The sequence below is a fragment of the Psammomys obesus genome, unplaced genomic scaffold, assembly GCF_907164565.1.
Source record: "Psammomys obesus unplaced genomic scaffold, mPsaObe1.curated_primary_1811, whole genome shotgun sequence".
Taxonomy (NCBI): Eukaryota; Metazoa; Chordata; class Mammalia; order Rodentia; family Muridae; genus Psammomys; species Psammomys obesus.
Genome location: NW_026596120.1, coordinates 10,630,537 through 10,647,722, shown reverse-complemented (window position 1 = coordinate 10,647,722; position 17,186 = coordinate 10,630,537). Strand labels below are relative to the sequence as shown.

The following is a 17,186-nucleotide window of genomic DNA, read 5'->3' as shown; positions in this document are numbered from 1 at the left end:
GTGCCTTGTATCCCTGATCTCTCCAATACTTTAAACATGAATGGATGTTGAATTTTGTCAAATGCTTTTTCAGCATCTAAGGAGATTATTATGTTTTTTTTTCTTTTAGTTTGTTAATATGGTGGATCACATTGATGGATTTCCGTATATTGAACCACCCCTGCATAGGTTTTTTCTTTTCATATGAAATTGAGAATTGTTCTTTCAAGTTCAGTAAAAAATTGTTTTGGTATTTTGATGGTAATTGCATTGAATGTGTAGATTGCTTTTGGTAGGATGGCCATTATTGCTATGTTAATCCTATCGATCCATGAGCATGGGGAGATCTTTCCATCTTCCTATATCTTTTTCAATTTCTTCAGAGACTTGAAGTTTTTTTCATACACATCTTTCACATTCTTGGTTAGATTCACACTAAGGTATTTTATGTTATTTGTGGCTATTGTGAAGGATGTTGTTTCTCTAATTTCTTTCTCTGCCCTTTTATCTTTTATATACAAAAGGATTTCAGATTTTTTATTTTAATTTTTTTGCAGTTTTAGGAATCAAACCCAAGGCCTTGTACACACTAGGCAAGTTCCCCCGCCACTGAGTTAAACACCCAAATCAGTTGAGACAATTGGGAAACATTAATCATAGTAATAATAAAACACTGCTGTTTAAAGACTTTTTTTTAAACATTTTTTCCCACATAAGATTTTTATTGATCGTCTGTTTTTTTTTTTTAAATCTATTAATTCATTATTGATATACAGCATTCTGCCTGCATGTGTGCCTACACACCAGAAGAGGGCAACAGGTCTCACTATAGATGGTTGTGAGCCACCATGTGGTTGCTGGGAATTGAACTCAGGACTTTTGGAAGAATAGGCAGTGCTCTTAACCTTTGAGCCATCTCTCCAGCATGTTTAAAGACTTTTGTTTTGTTTTCGCTTTATTATTAATTTTACATATTAATTTTATTTTAGGTAAGACTCTTACTCTGGCGATTCAGGTTGTTTGCCTTGAACCGTGGACTAAATGGCGCCCCTCTACCTTCTAAGTTACTTGAGATGTCATCATAACTGTGTTTTCTGACTTTCAGTATAAAATTATCATTTTGTTCTATCTCTTAACATTCTGATCACTGTAACAGTAATAAGGTATCATCTAAATATCTCTCTCAAATGGGAATGAAATAGATAATCCCTAAACAATGCCAATAAATATGAAGTATCTTAGGAATATCTGTAATATACAAAGTAACTTCTAATTACTTATGTCTCTTTCAGAATAAGCAAAAAATTTCATAGTTTTGTCCTTTTCATTCCAACTTGAATGTGAATACAGAAAGTTCTAACATGTACTATAGGCAGCTAAACAATGGTTTTATTACAAAATTAAGCCATACTGAAGGTCTGGTGCTATCAATATTTACAATAATGCCTAGAACAGTCATGACCAGAAATGTATTACAGAAATTAATAGTTTTTCTAGGAAGGTTTACCTTAAAATTAATTTTTAAAGATATACTGTAGCAAATAGCCAATCTTTTCTTACTTTAAAATGTCTGTAAATAGGGCTATATATTTTAGTATGTTTATCCTATATTATATGGCTAATATCCACTTATCAGTGACTATGTATCATTTGTGTCTTTCTGCTTCTGGGTAACCTCACCCAGGATGATCTCTTCTAGTTCCCACCATTTGCCTGCAAAGTTCATGATTTCCTTGTTTTTAATAGCTGAGTAGTATTCCATTGTGTAAATGTACCACAATTTATGTATCCATTCCTCTTTTGAGGACATCCAGGTTGTTTCCAGGTTCTGGCTATTATGAAAACAGTTGCTATGAACATGGTTGGGCAAATGTCCTTTTTGAATGGTGGGGCATCTTTTGGCTATATCCTTAGGAGTGGTATAGCTGGATCTTCAGGTAGCACTATTCCTAATTTTCTGAAGAAGTGCCAGATTGATTTCCAAAGTGGTTGTATAAGGTTACATTTCCAACAGAAATGGAGTAGCATGCATCATCCCTTGAGTTTTTGATCTTAGCCATTCTGATGGGTGTGAGGTGAAATCAAGCTAGGCAACAAGGAGGACCCTAGGGAAGAGGCTGAAACCTCATTCAGAAGGGCAAACAGGATAGACATTGGAAGTAGGAGAAGACAAAGAACAAGAGAGCTGCTTTCCACAGGGGCTCTGAAAGACTCTACCCACCAGGATATCAAAGGAGAGACTGAGACTCATAGCCAACCTTTGGGCAGAGTGCCAGAATACTTATGGAAGACCATGGAGACAGAAAGACCTGGAGGGGACAGGAACTCCACAAGGAGAACAGAGCCAAAATAGCTGAGGTCAGGGGAGGCTGCAGAGACAGATACCAAGGACCATGCATGGAGAGGACCTAGATCTCTGTTCAGAGGAAGCCCATAGGCTGGCTGTTCAGTTTCCAAGTGGGTTTCCTAGGAAGGGGATCAGGGGCTGTCTCTGACATGAACTCAGTGGCTAGTTCTTTGATCACCTCCCCCTGCGGGATGCAGCCTTGCCAGCCACAGAGGAGGAGGATGCAGCCAGCCTTTATGAGACCTGATAAGCTAGGGTCAAATAGAAGGGGAGAAGGTCCTCTATCAAGAGACTAGAGAAAAGGCATAGGGGGAGAAGAAGGAGAGTGGGTGGAACTGGGAGGAGATGAGGGAGTGGGCTGCAGAGCGGATACAAAGTGAATAAATTAAAATAAATAAATATATAAAAATATCTGCATATAAGACATACCAAACAGTATAATCATAAAGGCAACAATTTTCAAAAAAGCTAGCTTCATTACACAATGATCAGCTGTTTTCCAAACAGGCTTTGAAAAATCATTTGATCACAGAGTACCTTAGCTTCCTAAATCACAGAAAGAATATTAACAATTCCCTACCTGTTCTGGCATAGCTCCATGTTCAATTCCAGTCTTCAACAGTCTGTAGCAATTACCAAATAGATCCCATTTAGTGAGATCATGAGCACTAAAATAAACAAAAGTTTTAATTTTAATCTAGAATAAAAGATAATTTAAATTTAAGCTCAGTTTCAGTAAGTAGATCAAAAAATTATTTCATTTTCTTGTAGAATTGATAAAAACTCATAAAGGAAAATTTCAAATTGTGAAAGAAAAACAAGGAATGAAACAAGAGCTGATGGTAGAGAGTTCATTAAATAAATAATGAGTTTCACATTTAATATCAGGTTTCCACTTAGACAGTCTAAATTCATAATGTACACCCTTACTGTATCTAAAAGTAAAAATTTAAATAAACCCTTTAATAATTTAAAATATATAATTACATGTGTATTTCTGAAAGAGAAATCTGCTGTCATCAAATGGACAGAATTACAAAACTAGAGGATTAAAATATATGGGAAAACTCAAAACCCATGTGTAGCCATTTAGGTGGCCTGCCAACTCCTGAAGGAATTTTTTGTTAGGGCTCACAATATGTGCGGAATGGACTGCCTTGATGCTCCCATGCCTGGCTTTGAGGAGAGAAATATGAACTCGACTATGAACCCAGTTCTTTTTACTATGCCTGTCAATTTTTATAACAAATGACAAGAGTATGTTTTAAAATAAGAGTTTAGTTCTATATGTGATTCCAAAACATTTACTTGTATATAAAAAAAAAAATTAGCCTTCTTTCTCTTCCTTCCTTCCTTCCTTCCTTCCTTCCTTCCTTCCCTCCCTCCCTCCCTCCCTCCTTCGTTCCTTCCACTCATCTCACGACATTGCTCTATTGTGTAAGTTCATCTCCATCTCTTGGGCTGAGGCCATCCTTTTCTCTTAAAGGCAGGTGGAAGTAGCAGTAGGTACTACCAATACTCGACTAAAAGCCTGGATTTTAGAAACTGCTTTTGAGATGTGAGTAATTTATTAAAATCTACAAACAAAGTTTCTTTTGACAACACAATTCTGTTTCTCTTCTTATGGAGAAGCTAAATCTCATTACAGGGATATGTGGATTATACTTTGAAAGTACATTTCATCTGAGCCTTTTATTTCCTTACTCAAATTTAATTTTTGTTTGATAACCTACAAGTCCACAGAAATAACTTTCATGACTTTGCCAAAATTATCTTTCATTGATTTATATAGTTTGGCAATTAAGGAATGTATTGTGTATACAAACAGCTGAAAAAAATGTAAGAATCTTCATTTTTTTGCCTTTTTACTGGAAAAAAAAGTCCTTTATATCTAACTGAAAATTTACAACTTTGAGCCAACATATACAACCTTTCCATCAATCTTATTTTTTACTTAGTAAGATTATTAAATACCAGTAATTAAAAATTATTTATAAAACTCTAGCTTACTAAATAAGCTCACATATTTTGTTAAATAATATTTATTGATTACAGTGTTTACAGTACTCTTGTACTTAGAGAGTTTTCAGTAAATCAATAATAAATCTTATACCACCAATAATTAAAAATAACAAAATTCAGAGAAAGTCTGAATAAGCAAAATTCATTGTACTTTAATATTCAAAATTTTATAATTGTTGTAAATCAAATATTACATTCAGTCTATTCATTGGCCAATGGTACTTGCTAAATCTATGTTAATAATAAATGTGACATACTTGTGGAAAGATGTTAAACGCTTTAAGGTGGAAAGAACATTGTAGATATCATCATCATCAGCTTCTTCACCCTATAAATGAAAACGTAAAAATGACTTCATTTTCAGAGCAACTCAAATTCATATTAAACCCTGCTAATGCTTAACTGCATTAGTTTATTAAATTAATGCTTACCTGCATTAATTTATCAAAGTAGTATATTCACTACAGATAAATAAAAGCATACAAATAAGAACAAAATAATAAGTGCTATATCTACACATAATCAACTTCTGCTTTGTGATAACATAATAGCTATGACTATACATGTTTATAATGCACTTGGTAAGTTCTTTGAAATCAAAATTGCTTATGAGAATGTTCTATAGCTTTGGCTATTGCACGCTGTCTTTCAGTACTGAGGACTGAAAGACCTCAGTGTTGGTATTTCTCAAAACCATAAATATTGGTTACTACTTGAGCTACCCTTATCCTGAAAAGGTTTAAAGATTATTAAGATTTTACTGATGACCAGTTACTTCTATAGCTTTAGAAAGAAGTATGGTGAAAAATCATGTCGTTTTTGAAAAAGTGTCAAAAAATTCTTTGAGAAGAGGGACTGCCTCTGACATAATCTGCTTGGCCTGCTCTTTGATCACTTCCCCCTGGGGGGGGAGCAGCCTTACCAGGCCACAGTAGAGGACAATGCAGCCACTTTTGATGAGAACTGATAGACTAAGATCAGAAAGAAGGAGAGGAGGACCTCCCCTATCAGTGGACTTGGGGAGTGGCATGCATGCAGAAAGGGGAGGGAGGGTGGGATTGGCAGGGGAGGAGGGAGGGGCTTATGGGGGGATACAAAATGAATAAAGTGTAATTAATAAAAAATAAATAAAAGATTTAAAAAAAAATAAGTTATATAGATTTCTCAGGAACATCAAATCATAAACTATAGCAATTTTAGATTGCCTTACAGATAAGAAAGTAAGGGCATGGTATTGGAAACTCAACAATAATGAGAAAAATTACCAGTTTGTCAAAAGTGTTGCTTCCTTGAGCAAGCATATCTAACTTAATGAGACTGACTCACAAACTCAGTTATTCTGAACAATTATTAGGCAGAATTATTATATACCCAATCAACTTTATAACGAACCTCTTGCAACAGGTCTTCCACAGAATGATTGAATCGATCTACAAACTCATCAATCAGCTGGCTCCGGGCAATATCAACTCTATTCTGGATGGTATACTCTTCACTGCATAAGATGCTATAGGTTTTACTGCAGGCTTCTAGAACATCTGATTCTACATGTTTCTCTACAACAAACTTAATCTGTTTTAATAAAGCATCCAGGTGCTGAGGAGAAAAAAAAAAAAAAAAGAAAAACTGTTATATTTAGATTAATAATGAATATTAAAAAAAATCACCATTTGTCAAATAACCTTATGGTTAGATGAAAATAAAAAACCTAGTCACTAAAAGTACTTTACCAGCAGGGTTTTACCGTGTCTTACCTTCTCCATCCTGCCCGTGCTGTAGATTTCTAGATCAAAATACTGTGGAATTTGCAACAAGTTTGCTACCTTCTCTGCATCTGCAGAATACTAGAGGAAACAGCAAAGAAAAAAAGTAACTACACTAATAGTGCAAGAAAGCAAAATCAAGAGCACCACAACACTGAAAATGGCATTTACCTTTGATAGCAACATAGGAAGTGTAATGATAAAATGCTCAGTTAATTTGTTTCTATCATCTATTTGAGTTTTCCTTTCTTTGGCTGTTAGTACCTAGAAATAAATTGAAATGATAAAAGAGTGTCATTTGACAATTTAAAAATTGAAAATGTTACTACAAAAAGATGAAGCATTGGTAGATAACCTAACCAAGAAGTTAAAGAGGAATATAAAAGACTGAAATAAACACATCCTGTAGCGAAATTTAATTTACCATGAATTTGACTTCGTAACTACAAAAATTACTTATTTCTAAGATAGAAAATAGAGAATTACTTATAAATTAAAAAATTAAGTGTTAGGATAAACTTAAATCAGAGCAACAATGAATGTACAGTTATATTTATATAAATATGCATTCCTCATCTGTCTATTACATATGCCTAGATGAAGTAATAATCTGTTGACTACATTCAAACTTAGTGCCATGATTCTGATTCCTACAAGTTGCTAGTAAGAAACCATAGCTCACTAGAGAAATAAATGATCAGTTACTGTGTAAGAATGAAACCCAGAGTTTCAAAATAATTTCCTTATAGTCCCCATTCCTTGGTATTTACACCCTTGGTAGGTCTCTTTCCCAGAATGAGTAAGGCTAACTTGTGTGATTAACAGGCTGTTACTGACTTTTTGAAGACTAGGGCATAAAAATAAAGCACTGTCCACTTCACTGTTCAATTATTTGTTCTGTGCCAGGTCTTCCATATCAAGAGAAGAACATTTCTTCATTGGTGTATACAAAACTCATAAGATGCTCACTACATGTATTATTATTAGTCACTTACTATAGATAAGGAAACTACATATACACGAATATTTATTTATCCAAAGACTACACAGCTGCTAAGCAGAAGAGCTTATACATAATGCAGTTTGCCTCCTGAGCTCTTATATGCTTAAAATAAATTACTGGTTAGGCATGGTGGTGTATGCCTTTAGTCCCAGTGAGGAAATAAAGGGAGGGAGAGGCAGATCTCTCTGAGTTGAGACCAATCAAGTCTACACAGTAAATTCCAGGACAGCCAAAGCTATATAATAAAAAAATCTTGTAACAGAAATTGAAATAAATATGTATTATTTTATGTGTATGAGTGTTTTGCTTGCAAGTATGTCTGTGCACCATGTGCAAGCCTGGCACCCATGAAAGCCAAAGGCATTAAATGCCTGAGGACTAGAGTTAGAGACAGTCTTGAAAAGTCATGTGGTGTTAGGAATTGAACTTGGGTCTGCAGGAAGAGCACACAGTGCTCTTAATCACTGATCCATCTCTCCAAGCTCCCTCAACCTCTTCAAACTCAATATGCTTTTATATATTGTAAACTTCTACAGCAGAAGCAGGCACAAATACTAGAGGAATATGAGGGAAAGATATTTTTTCTATGACCTGAGTCAAGCAGATAGGATACAAAGATGAAGCCCCATGCCATGCATGTAACATGTGTTAAAAAAATCCTATTTTTAGTGATACAAACACTAGTTAAGTATCAAAATAGTCTAGAGTTAGTTACATCACTAAATTTGCAGTAGACGTTTTACTAACTGGAAACTTACTCTCTTGCCAGTACCCCTTCCCACTGGAGGGTGTGCCTCAGCTGCTTGACGGATTGTACAGACCATTAGCTCTATAAGAGCACTCTCTTGACGGTCAGACATTGCTGAAAAGAACAAAATTTGAATGAGTGTTTTCACTGCCATGTCCTAAAATTAACACAATAATTTATTAAAAACTGCAAACACATTATTTATTATAGAGAATTAAGGGAGGCTCTGATTTTGGCATTTCCCTCCTTCAATCAAAAGTGGCTGCTATCATTAGCCAACCAAGCAAAAACACAGACTAAACACTTCTGTCTCTTCTTACATCTAGTTTCTTTTATTTCCCTACTTTTGAGTAATGTAATGCTGAAATTTTACTGTATCTACTTTCAAAATAAGTTAATGTTAGCATTTTATTATTTAAAAAAATGGCAAACCATTAGGGAAGAAAATTGATTTGGATGCCATTTCATGTAAGTGCTTCTATGTTACAGCACACAGGCAAAAAATAGGAACAATTGAATTATTAAAGAAATGCAATATTGCATTTGTTACGTATCATCTCCCCAGGTCTTTCCTATTCACATACAAGCATACTCTAAAATCGCAGCTCACTTAAAATAAATAAGTTTCTGTTTCCACCTAAGTCACTAGTTTAGTTAAAATTTTAAGCCAGTACAAAACATCTAATAGTTATCTGAATAATGTAATCCATGTAGATTACATCTATGACTGAAAAATACAATTTATTATTTATATATATAAATATATATATATACATGTTGTTTACACAAATGCAAAAAGTCAATAATATCCAAGTGTTCCTCCTTTGTTCATCTTCTTGGTATAGCTATTTCCATACTTAGAAATAGCTTTTATACCAATTGATTATCCAATACTTAATGGTCAGCCCTGAAAACATACATTCAACATGCACGCGCACACACACACACACACACACACACACACACACACACTCACACGTGCACACACACTGAACAGGTTGTACTTATGTACTTGAAAATACAACATAAATACATCATACATAGACACCCCAATTCACCTACGTAACAATAATAAATGAAAACAGAGGTCATGAATTTGAAAAGGAGAAAGGAGGGGTATATAAGATTCTCTTAGGGTTTGGAGGAAGGGGAAAGGAAAATGCAGAAATTATAATCTCAAAAAATTAAATAATAAAAAGAAAGAATTTTAGAAAGAAATATAAAGTGGTAAAAATAAAAATAAGTTGGACTCAGAAATGAGAAACTATAATTCCTTATAGTAATTTAATACTTTTATGATAAGAGGAAAAAAACATAGGGAACATGCTACTTTCCTAAGCCAAGTTCCTTTATACAAAACATATTTATTTTTTAAATAGCAAGATAAATGCTCCTATTTCTTACCTCCACCCCCTTTTTGATACTAGATATTGAATCCTGGGATTCCTAGCTGTAACTTTTGTCCTTGATTTAAAATTGAAATTTAAATAAAAACAAGTATTTACAATTTGTCTACCTCTATCTACATATCTCTTCTTGGGAGACTCTAGCTCTTTCATCCTGGGCCGGGATATAGCTTACTGATGGAACATGTGCTCAGCAGGCTCAAGGCCCCAAACTCAAGCCTCTGAACTGAGAAGCTGGGTAGGAGGGGAAAGTAAAGGGAAAGAAGAGAGGAGATTTTTTTGTTTGTTTGTTTCAAATCCTTTTTCCAGGCTCACAAGAAAATCCAACAAAAAAGATTTACTTAAAAAAAAATTAAACATTAAGCATATTTTGTGTCTCAAGTCAGCAAACAGAAGGCTTTCTTGAATATTATACAACACATGGACTTTGGAAACACCTTGTGCAGTGGAGTAGTTGTGTTAATATGGAAAGATGTTTAAACTTGAAAAATTCTTACTTATTGTCGGAATTAGGTTGTTCTATTAAAATAAAACCAACATGGCATGTTTACACAGAAGATGTTATATTTACTAATGGAAACATAACAATATGAAAATGGACTTTTCAAGATACTGTACCTTCCTCTCCTTGAACAGGCTCTTCTAACAGCAGCTCTGTCATGCATTCCCAGTCTTTCAGCAGTTCTTGTGAGCTCTCCCACAAACTGTCCACCAAGTAGGCTGCATGTTCATGTAACTAAAATTAACAAATTGAATGTGACCAAAGAACATTTAATTAAAGAACTACTAATAATACTATGAATTAAATAATTTTCTTCACAACTAAAATGGCTTGGTCTCAACAGTTCTAAGAACCATTCAAAACAAGAATAAAAAAAAAATCTGTGTGTGCACACATGTACATATATACAAGCACACACATGTATGTCCACATCCTATGATATGGACACAGTATGCAGAATCAGCTCATTTTTTTAAAACTGAACCAGTACTAAGGATCTTTATATTCCAATGATTCATTTACCAATGAAAACACAGAGCAGACATCTAATTAGAAATACTGAAATTATAAGCTGACTCTAGGTTAGTTTCATTACTCTTAACAGATAAAAATTATCTTCTCAGATAATTTTTTGGGTATATGTCTATGGTGCATGTGCCACGGTAAAGCTGTGGAGATCATAGGACTTGGGCTGTAAGACCTCACTGGATCCCCCTCATTAGGACTGTCTCTTGTTCACTATTGTACAGGCTGCACTTAACTGGCTCTGAGTGCATAAGGATTCTCCTGTCCTCTTACTTTACTATCTTCCCAGCAATCTGTTTTTCTTTTTCAAAAGGAACATTTTTTTTTCCTCCAAGATATCCATTTGAAATTTGGGCACATCTTGTCATCTTAGTTAAGGTAAAGATGTTACTCTCATTTTCCTCTTTCCTATTCTTATTTGTGTTTGACTCTTATTTTCTAATTCTCAGGATTCTTGATAATTTTCTTTGAAAATGTAAGTTCCCACAGTAAGAAGATATACTTAAGCTCCTTATCTGTACTTTAAACCAAACTCTTCTACATCTAGTCATTAAGCCCTAAAGAATACTGTACACAGAGTACAATACTGTGTAACTGTACAAAGAGGCTCTTCAGGTAGACATGCAAAGATGCTGACATTGTCCAAGCGGCTGGTGCTGCTACTAACACTACTAAATACCTTCCCACCCTTGTAAGAAAGATCTTCAACTTTTGAGGCTACCGACATCCAGCTGGCCAATACTTCGGATTACATTTTATGAATTCATTTTGAGCTGCTAAACTAATTTAATTTACTGAGAGAAAAGGTTTAAAAATGAAGCCAAGTAGAAAAGCGTATAATACAAAAGCTAAGTATTATTTCTACTAAGCTGCACTCCCAACCCTTAACTGTTATTTGTTACATGTGCTTGTTCTTGTTTCTTCATCAGCAGTGCTATCCCTGAAAGCATGAAACATCTTTCCAGGTTAACTGGGTGCCAACTGCTATCCTAAGGCACTGCTATTCAACATTTGACCTGTCTTTTTCCTCACTCACTAGTCTCACTGGATGACCTGTAGGACTGTTCTGTCTTCTTTTACCTTAATTTTCTACTTTATTTAAAATCTCACACATTGGTTCCAGAAAAACTTTTAAAAAACCATATTCACACATGTATGCGAGAATGGGTGTACTCCACCCCCCTCCCCAATCTCCCAATTAACTGTGTCAAAGCCAGAGGAGATAAAACTAATTAGCATCTTTAAACTTTCCAGCCAACCCTCTGAAGAAACTATTGCTAGATCATATCATCACTAACATCATTTCTAAAGTGACAAGAACAAGCAGTATACAACTTGGTGTCGAAGATAAAAACAGAATCAGGAAACCAAAAGTGTTCAAACTATTGCCATTAAATTTATGCTAAGAAAAAAAAATTGTTGAATGGATAAAGTTTTAGGGGAGATTTTAGAAACAGTTCTTGATGGTTTAATACTGTTGGCAGTGACAACAGCATAGCAAATACTAAATGCCACCGAACTGTATACTTCAAAATGTATAGTGGAACACATATTACCACTATTAAAAAACCCAAGCTGATTAAATATATTTTCACGATTAAATATATTTTTATGCTTGATTAAGTACATGTATTTTGCTGTAGAGAGGGGCTATATTAAGCAGATTATAACTTTTAAAAATAGACGCTATGTCTTTGTCTCCTTTAATGTTCTTGGAGTTGAACTTTGATTAGAATCTTTCATGATTCTAACCTTCCTGCTTTTCTAAAGCACTTGTTATCTATCCCATTATTTATAAACTTCCTGTGCTATTTTATGTTTTTAAGTAGCATGCGGCTATTTTTAATTTTTTTTAATTGCAACTTCAAAGGACTTCCCTCCCACTTTTTTTTTTTTTTTTTTTTGAGACAGAGTTTCTCTGCAGCCTTGGCTGTACTGGATTCACTTTGTAGACCAGACTGGCCTTGAACTTACAGTGATCAACCTGCCTCTGCCTCCCAGAATGCTAGGGGACGTTTTTTAAAAAATACACCATGTTTCACTTACATTTTCTGGAATAACAATGGTAGAAATATTCCTGATATTTTCTTTCTTTTCCCTCCCTTCCTTCGGCTCAACTATGTTCATAGCAGCTTTATTCGTAATAGCCAGAATCTGGAAATAACCTAGATGTTCCTCAACCAAAAAATGGATACAGAAATTGTGGTACACTTACACAATGGAATACTACTCAGCAATTAAAAACAAGGAAATCATGAAATTTGCAGGCAAATGCATGAAACCAGAAAACATCATCCTGAGTGAGGTAACCCAGAAGCAGAAAGACACACATGGTACATACTCACAAGTGGATACTGGCCATATTATATAGGATAAACACACTAAAATCTACAGACCTAAAGAAGCTAAATGACAAAGAGGATCCTAAGGAAGACGTTCAATTCTCACTCAGAAGGGAAAACAAGGACACCAGAAGTGGTAGAAGAGAGGAAACAGGATTCTGTAGCCTACTTGTACTATTATCTTGAGTGTTTTATCCCTGCCCCCACCCAGTAAGTTTTCCTTGCCTTAATATTTGTTGCCTTTTTCTGCTTTTAAAATGAACTTTCAATTACAAAATATCAAACTATATTCAAAAGAAGATGTGGAAAAAGCTAGCTTATTGACATGGTATAGAGAAGACAGTATGTTATGACAGAGAGCAGCAGAGGGCCATAGTGACTGAAACAGAAATTAAACATGTTCATAGGAGGCTAACCTATCCAATGGGGCCAACACTAATGACAGCTCAGGTTAGAGACAGGTTACTAGATATGTGGCTGGGTGTTGCAGTATGAGGTCAGTTTCTACATAGCAATATAATTTTTCCAGTTAGAAGTTTTTGGTTTGCACTGATTAAAAGGTAGCTGAACTAGTTTATTTATCTTTCAAAATGCTGTAACAGATGAATTGAGAGACTTTAGCAGCTCCATACTTCAGCAATGGTGTACAATTGAGGTTGAATATGTAGGCCAGCCAAAATCCAAATGCCCTTTTCCTGCAGTAGTGTAAAGTTTTTGTAACATGTAAGGCAGTTTGCCTACCTGCAGTAAAGGCTAAAGCTTGAAGATTTGGTGAACATTTACTTAGCACCACAGGAACATTCATATGGAAATGAACTTACATTACTTGACAGACTTTGCAGTACAATTTAACAAATACAACTTTGTTATCAGTTTTCCTTGCTTTTAACATTTATTGCCTTTTTTTTTTTTAAAGCTTTCAATTACAAAATATCAAACTATACTCAAAAGGAAACCGTGTAGGCATTTAAGTAACATTCCTTGACCTGAAATTGGAGTTTATTTTTATTGGAAATATCCTTTAAGGTTGTAAAGGAGACCTGGAGCTCTGTTTCACCACCTTCTATATTACAGAATCTATGAAAAGCACACTGAGTGGGATGAGGCAGTCGAAACAGAAGACATCAATATTGTTTTAAACAGGCACCTGAAAGTTATTCCAAGGTTCTATCTTCATGACAGGCACCAAAGTACTGAAAGTCAGAGACACAGAAATGCTCTGGTTTGGCATCAGTGGAGTATCATGGTCAAAGAAGTGCCTGGGAAGATCACAGAAAACTTACCCTTGGATAACTCCCACTGTTCTGTTCTCTCTACAGAGTTCCTGTCAATATACAAAACTAAAAATTTGCACTTTCTGTCTCATTTTTCTCTCATACTTGATTTTCTATTTAAAAATGTTAAAGCTCTAGTGTAAGCTCTCTCCCTGTTTCATAAAAGTCTCTTCTTATACTGTCTTTATATTTCTTTTAAAGATACTCTTATTTGTTAGCTCATGTCATTAACCTAATTTTAAGACCCTGGCTTCCTTGGTTTATATGGAAAATGGGAAGAGGAATATTTGTAATCAGATAGGCTGTCAGTGATCTATAATAATAGATATATAATTCTCTGTCCTTGGTGGCCATAAATTACCCGAGCATGCATTTTACTTCTAAGACATACTATACAAATCCAAAATGCTTGGGACTAGCAGTTCTAAAGTGATCAACAGGCTCAATTCAGTGGCAGCCATTTAGTTACTACTTATGTTATGCATTCACCAGTCTCTGCTGTTTCAAATCTAAGCGTATATCTCAAAATTCTTTGAGAAAGTCTCAGTTAATAAAGAAATGTTCTATTTTTGCTCATGGAGATGTAAGGTCTTTAGTATTAAAGGGTTCTATCAGTCTTTTCTCATATTTTATTGCCTTTACACTCTTTATCTTTCTGGAAACTGGTAATGTCTCCTTCATCTTGACCAAGTTAGCCTGAGGTTTTTGATGGAGGAGTTAATGACATATTTCATTTTTTTAAAACTAGCATAATTCTATCAGCATCAGTTTTATTTTAAAAAACATTTGATTCTTAAGGAATATTTGAGTGTGCTGACTATATGTATTTATAAGTACCACATGTGCATCTGGTGCCAGAGTGATATGGGAGAGGCCAGAAAAAGGTTTTTTATACTCTAGTACTAGAGTTTACGTCGGGTTGTAAACCATGACACCAGTGCTGGAAACTGAATCTGGGTACTCCAGAAGAGCAGCACATGATCACTCTGAGGCATCTTTCTAGTTTCAGAATCAGCATTCTTACAGATACTTTCTTTTCCACATTTTAAAATTTAGCTCTGGTATACTGTCACCACTTATGACAAATTTTGTTCATAGTAATCAATATTTTTATTGTAGATTGTTTGATAACTTACTTATCTTTCTGACTATAAGATGATGGTATATAGTGCAGTGCTGTGGCATTCTTTTCTAGAAAATTATTTATTTTTATTTTATGTACATTGGTGTTTTGACTGCATTTATGTCTGTGTGAGGGTGTTGAATCTGTGGAACAGGAGTTACAGACAGTTGTGAGCTGCTATGTGGGTGTTGGGAATTGAGCCCGGGTCCTCTGCAAGAGCATTTGGTGCTCTTAACCTTTGAGCCATCTCTCCAGCCCTCTGTGGTACTCTTTATTGTCAATTTGAATGGATTTGGATACACAAGAGACACATGTCTGGGGGATTATTTTTCAGAATACTTCTTGAGAGGTCTAACTGTGGGGGAAGACCCATTCTGATATAGGAAGCACTATATCACTTATATGAGCTACAGCTGAGCAATGACAATAACCTCTCTTTGCCTCTTGAGTGCAAATGTAGGACAACGAGCTGTTTCATGCTTCTACGGCCATATTTTTCTACCCAGGATGAACTGCATCTCTACAAACTGCAAGCCAAATCAAGCCCTTCTTCCTTAAGTTGATTTTGTCAGGTATGTTGTAACAGCAACAAGAAAAGCAACTAACACAGAATTTGTATCAAGGAGTAGTGCTGCTGCTATGATAAACCTGACCATGTGGTTCATATGCCTTTGAGGTGGTCCGTGGGAGAAATGTGGAAGAGTATTAAGCTAGACTAGAAAAGCATCAACGCGTGCTAAGCAGAGCCTACTGAGCCATTCTGGCCAAAGTGTGGAAGACCAGGTAATGACAGAAAAATCAGAAAGAAAGATTATGCTAAAGGTTTCAGGGGGGGCAGTAAGCTTCTAGTAGGAACTGGAATAGAAGTCATTCATAATACAGTGTCTAATAAATATGGCCACTTTCTACCCATGTCCTAATGATTGAATTCAACAACAGCCTAATTTGTTTAGCAGTAAAAACTTCAAGACAACATTGTATTAGGCTACTGTAGAGTACCGATCAATACTTTTTTCTAGAGAGAGAAGACAAAAAAAAGTGCAGTTTGGGGGAGGAAAGGAACAACACGGAGTTTACAGCTGAAGACAAGGCTGGTGTGGAGAAAGCTACTTTAACAAAAAGATTAACATATTGGAACAACAGGAAAGGTATTCTGAATGCAATATCTAACCTACAAAAAAGTGAGCTTGTAAAAATGCAAATTCATTTGAAGGAGAACGCAGGTGAAAAGGTTCCATGCCTAAAAACAACTACCTGGTGATGTGTTTACATAGCTTAGCTGCTAAGACACAGTACAGCAATGGTAGAAAGGGAGCAGATGATATCTCCAGATGTCAGAAGAGCTTGGCAACAGCATCCACATGGTACTGGTAGAACAAATATAAAAATGCAAAAGTTATAAGGCCATGGAAGCTTATTCTGAGGATTCATAAGGCCTCGGGGCTAGGCAATGTGTGGAAGGGTAAGATTCCCCACAAGGAGGCATCTTGTGAAGTTCAAGTTGTAACAGAGTGTAAAATGTTGGAGATGACAGGACCATACAAATCATGTTAAGAAAAGATGCAAGCACAAGTGGTGCTATCCCAAGAAAGGTCAAATGTGCTGCAGGAAGCAAAAATAGAAGGATGGTCTACTCAAGACTGTAGGAGCCTAAGTGAGAGAATGTAGATGCCAGACACTGAACACAGGGTTTGCTGGGTTTTGCTATACCCTTGTTCCTACCTGTATGAACAGAAAAGCCTATTCTATGCCTTTGTATATTGGACATATGAAATTTGTTTTGTTTTATAAGGGCTTGTAGTTAATTCTTTGTTAAACAAATTAGTTAAATTTGTTTTGTTTTATAAAGGCTTGTAGTTTTGACTCTCGGAAGAGACCTTAGACTTTTCAATAGCATTTGCATTTTGAGGGCCCGAAATAGAATGTTATGACTTAAAAGTGATGTATTTGGGGGTCAAGTTAAGAAGGGGTAAACCCATGACAAATAACCTTCATTGTCAACCTGACTGGATTTGGAATTACCTGGGATACATAAAAGCCTGTCACTGAGAGTGCTTACACAGAAGTTTAACTATGGAAAAGGTCCATGCTATAGACTAGATATCAGACTGACTAAAGAAAAACTGAAAAAGCAAGCTGAGAACTATCATTA

At 35.3% G+C, this 17,186-nt stretch overlaps 1 protein-coding gene across 2 annotated transcripts in view; it reads right to left on the bottom strand.

The window, feature by feature from the left end:
• Positions 1–17,186, bottom strand: part of Stag1 (STAG1 cohesin complex component) — a 288,255-nt gene that overhangs the window by 57,841 nt on the left and 213,228 nt on the right. For both annotated transcript variants that reach the window (XM_055629669.1, XM_055629670.1), the window contains exons 15-21: positions 9,887–10,004; positions 7,873–7,976; positions 6,283–6,375; positions 6,103–6,192; positions 5,741–5,944; positions 4,606–4,676; positions 2,907–2,994 (exon numbers count right to left, since the gene is read on the bottom strand). In XM_055629669.1, the coding sequence (XP_055485644.1) occupies positions 2,907–2,994; positions 4,606–4,676; positions 5,741–5,944; positions 6,103–6,192; positions 6,283–6,375; positions 7,873–7,976; positions 9,887–10,004 (768 nt within the window). The remainder of the gene's footprint in view (positions 1–2,906; positions 2,995–4,605; positions 4,677–5,740; positions 5,945–6,102; positions 6,193–6,282; positions 6,376–7,872; positions 7,977–9,886; positions 10,005–17,186) is intronic.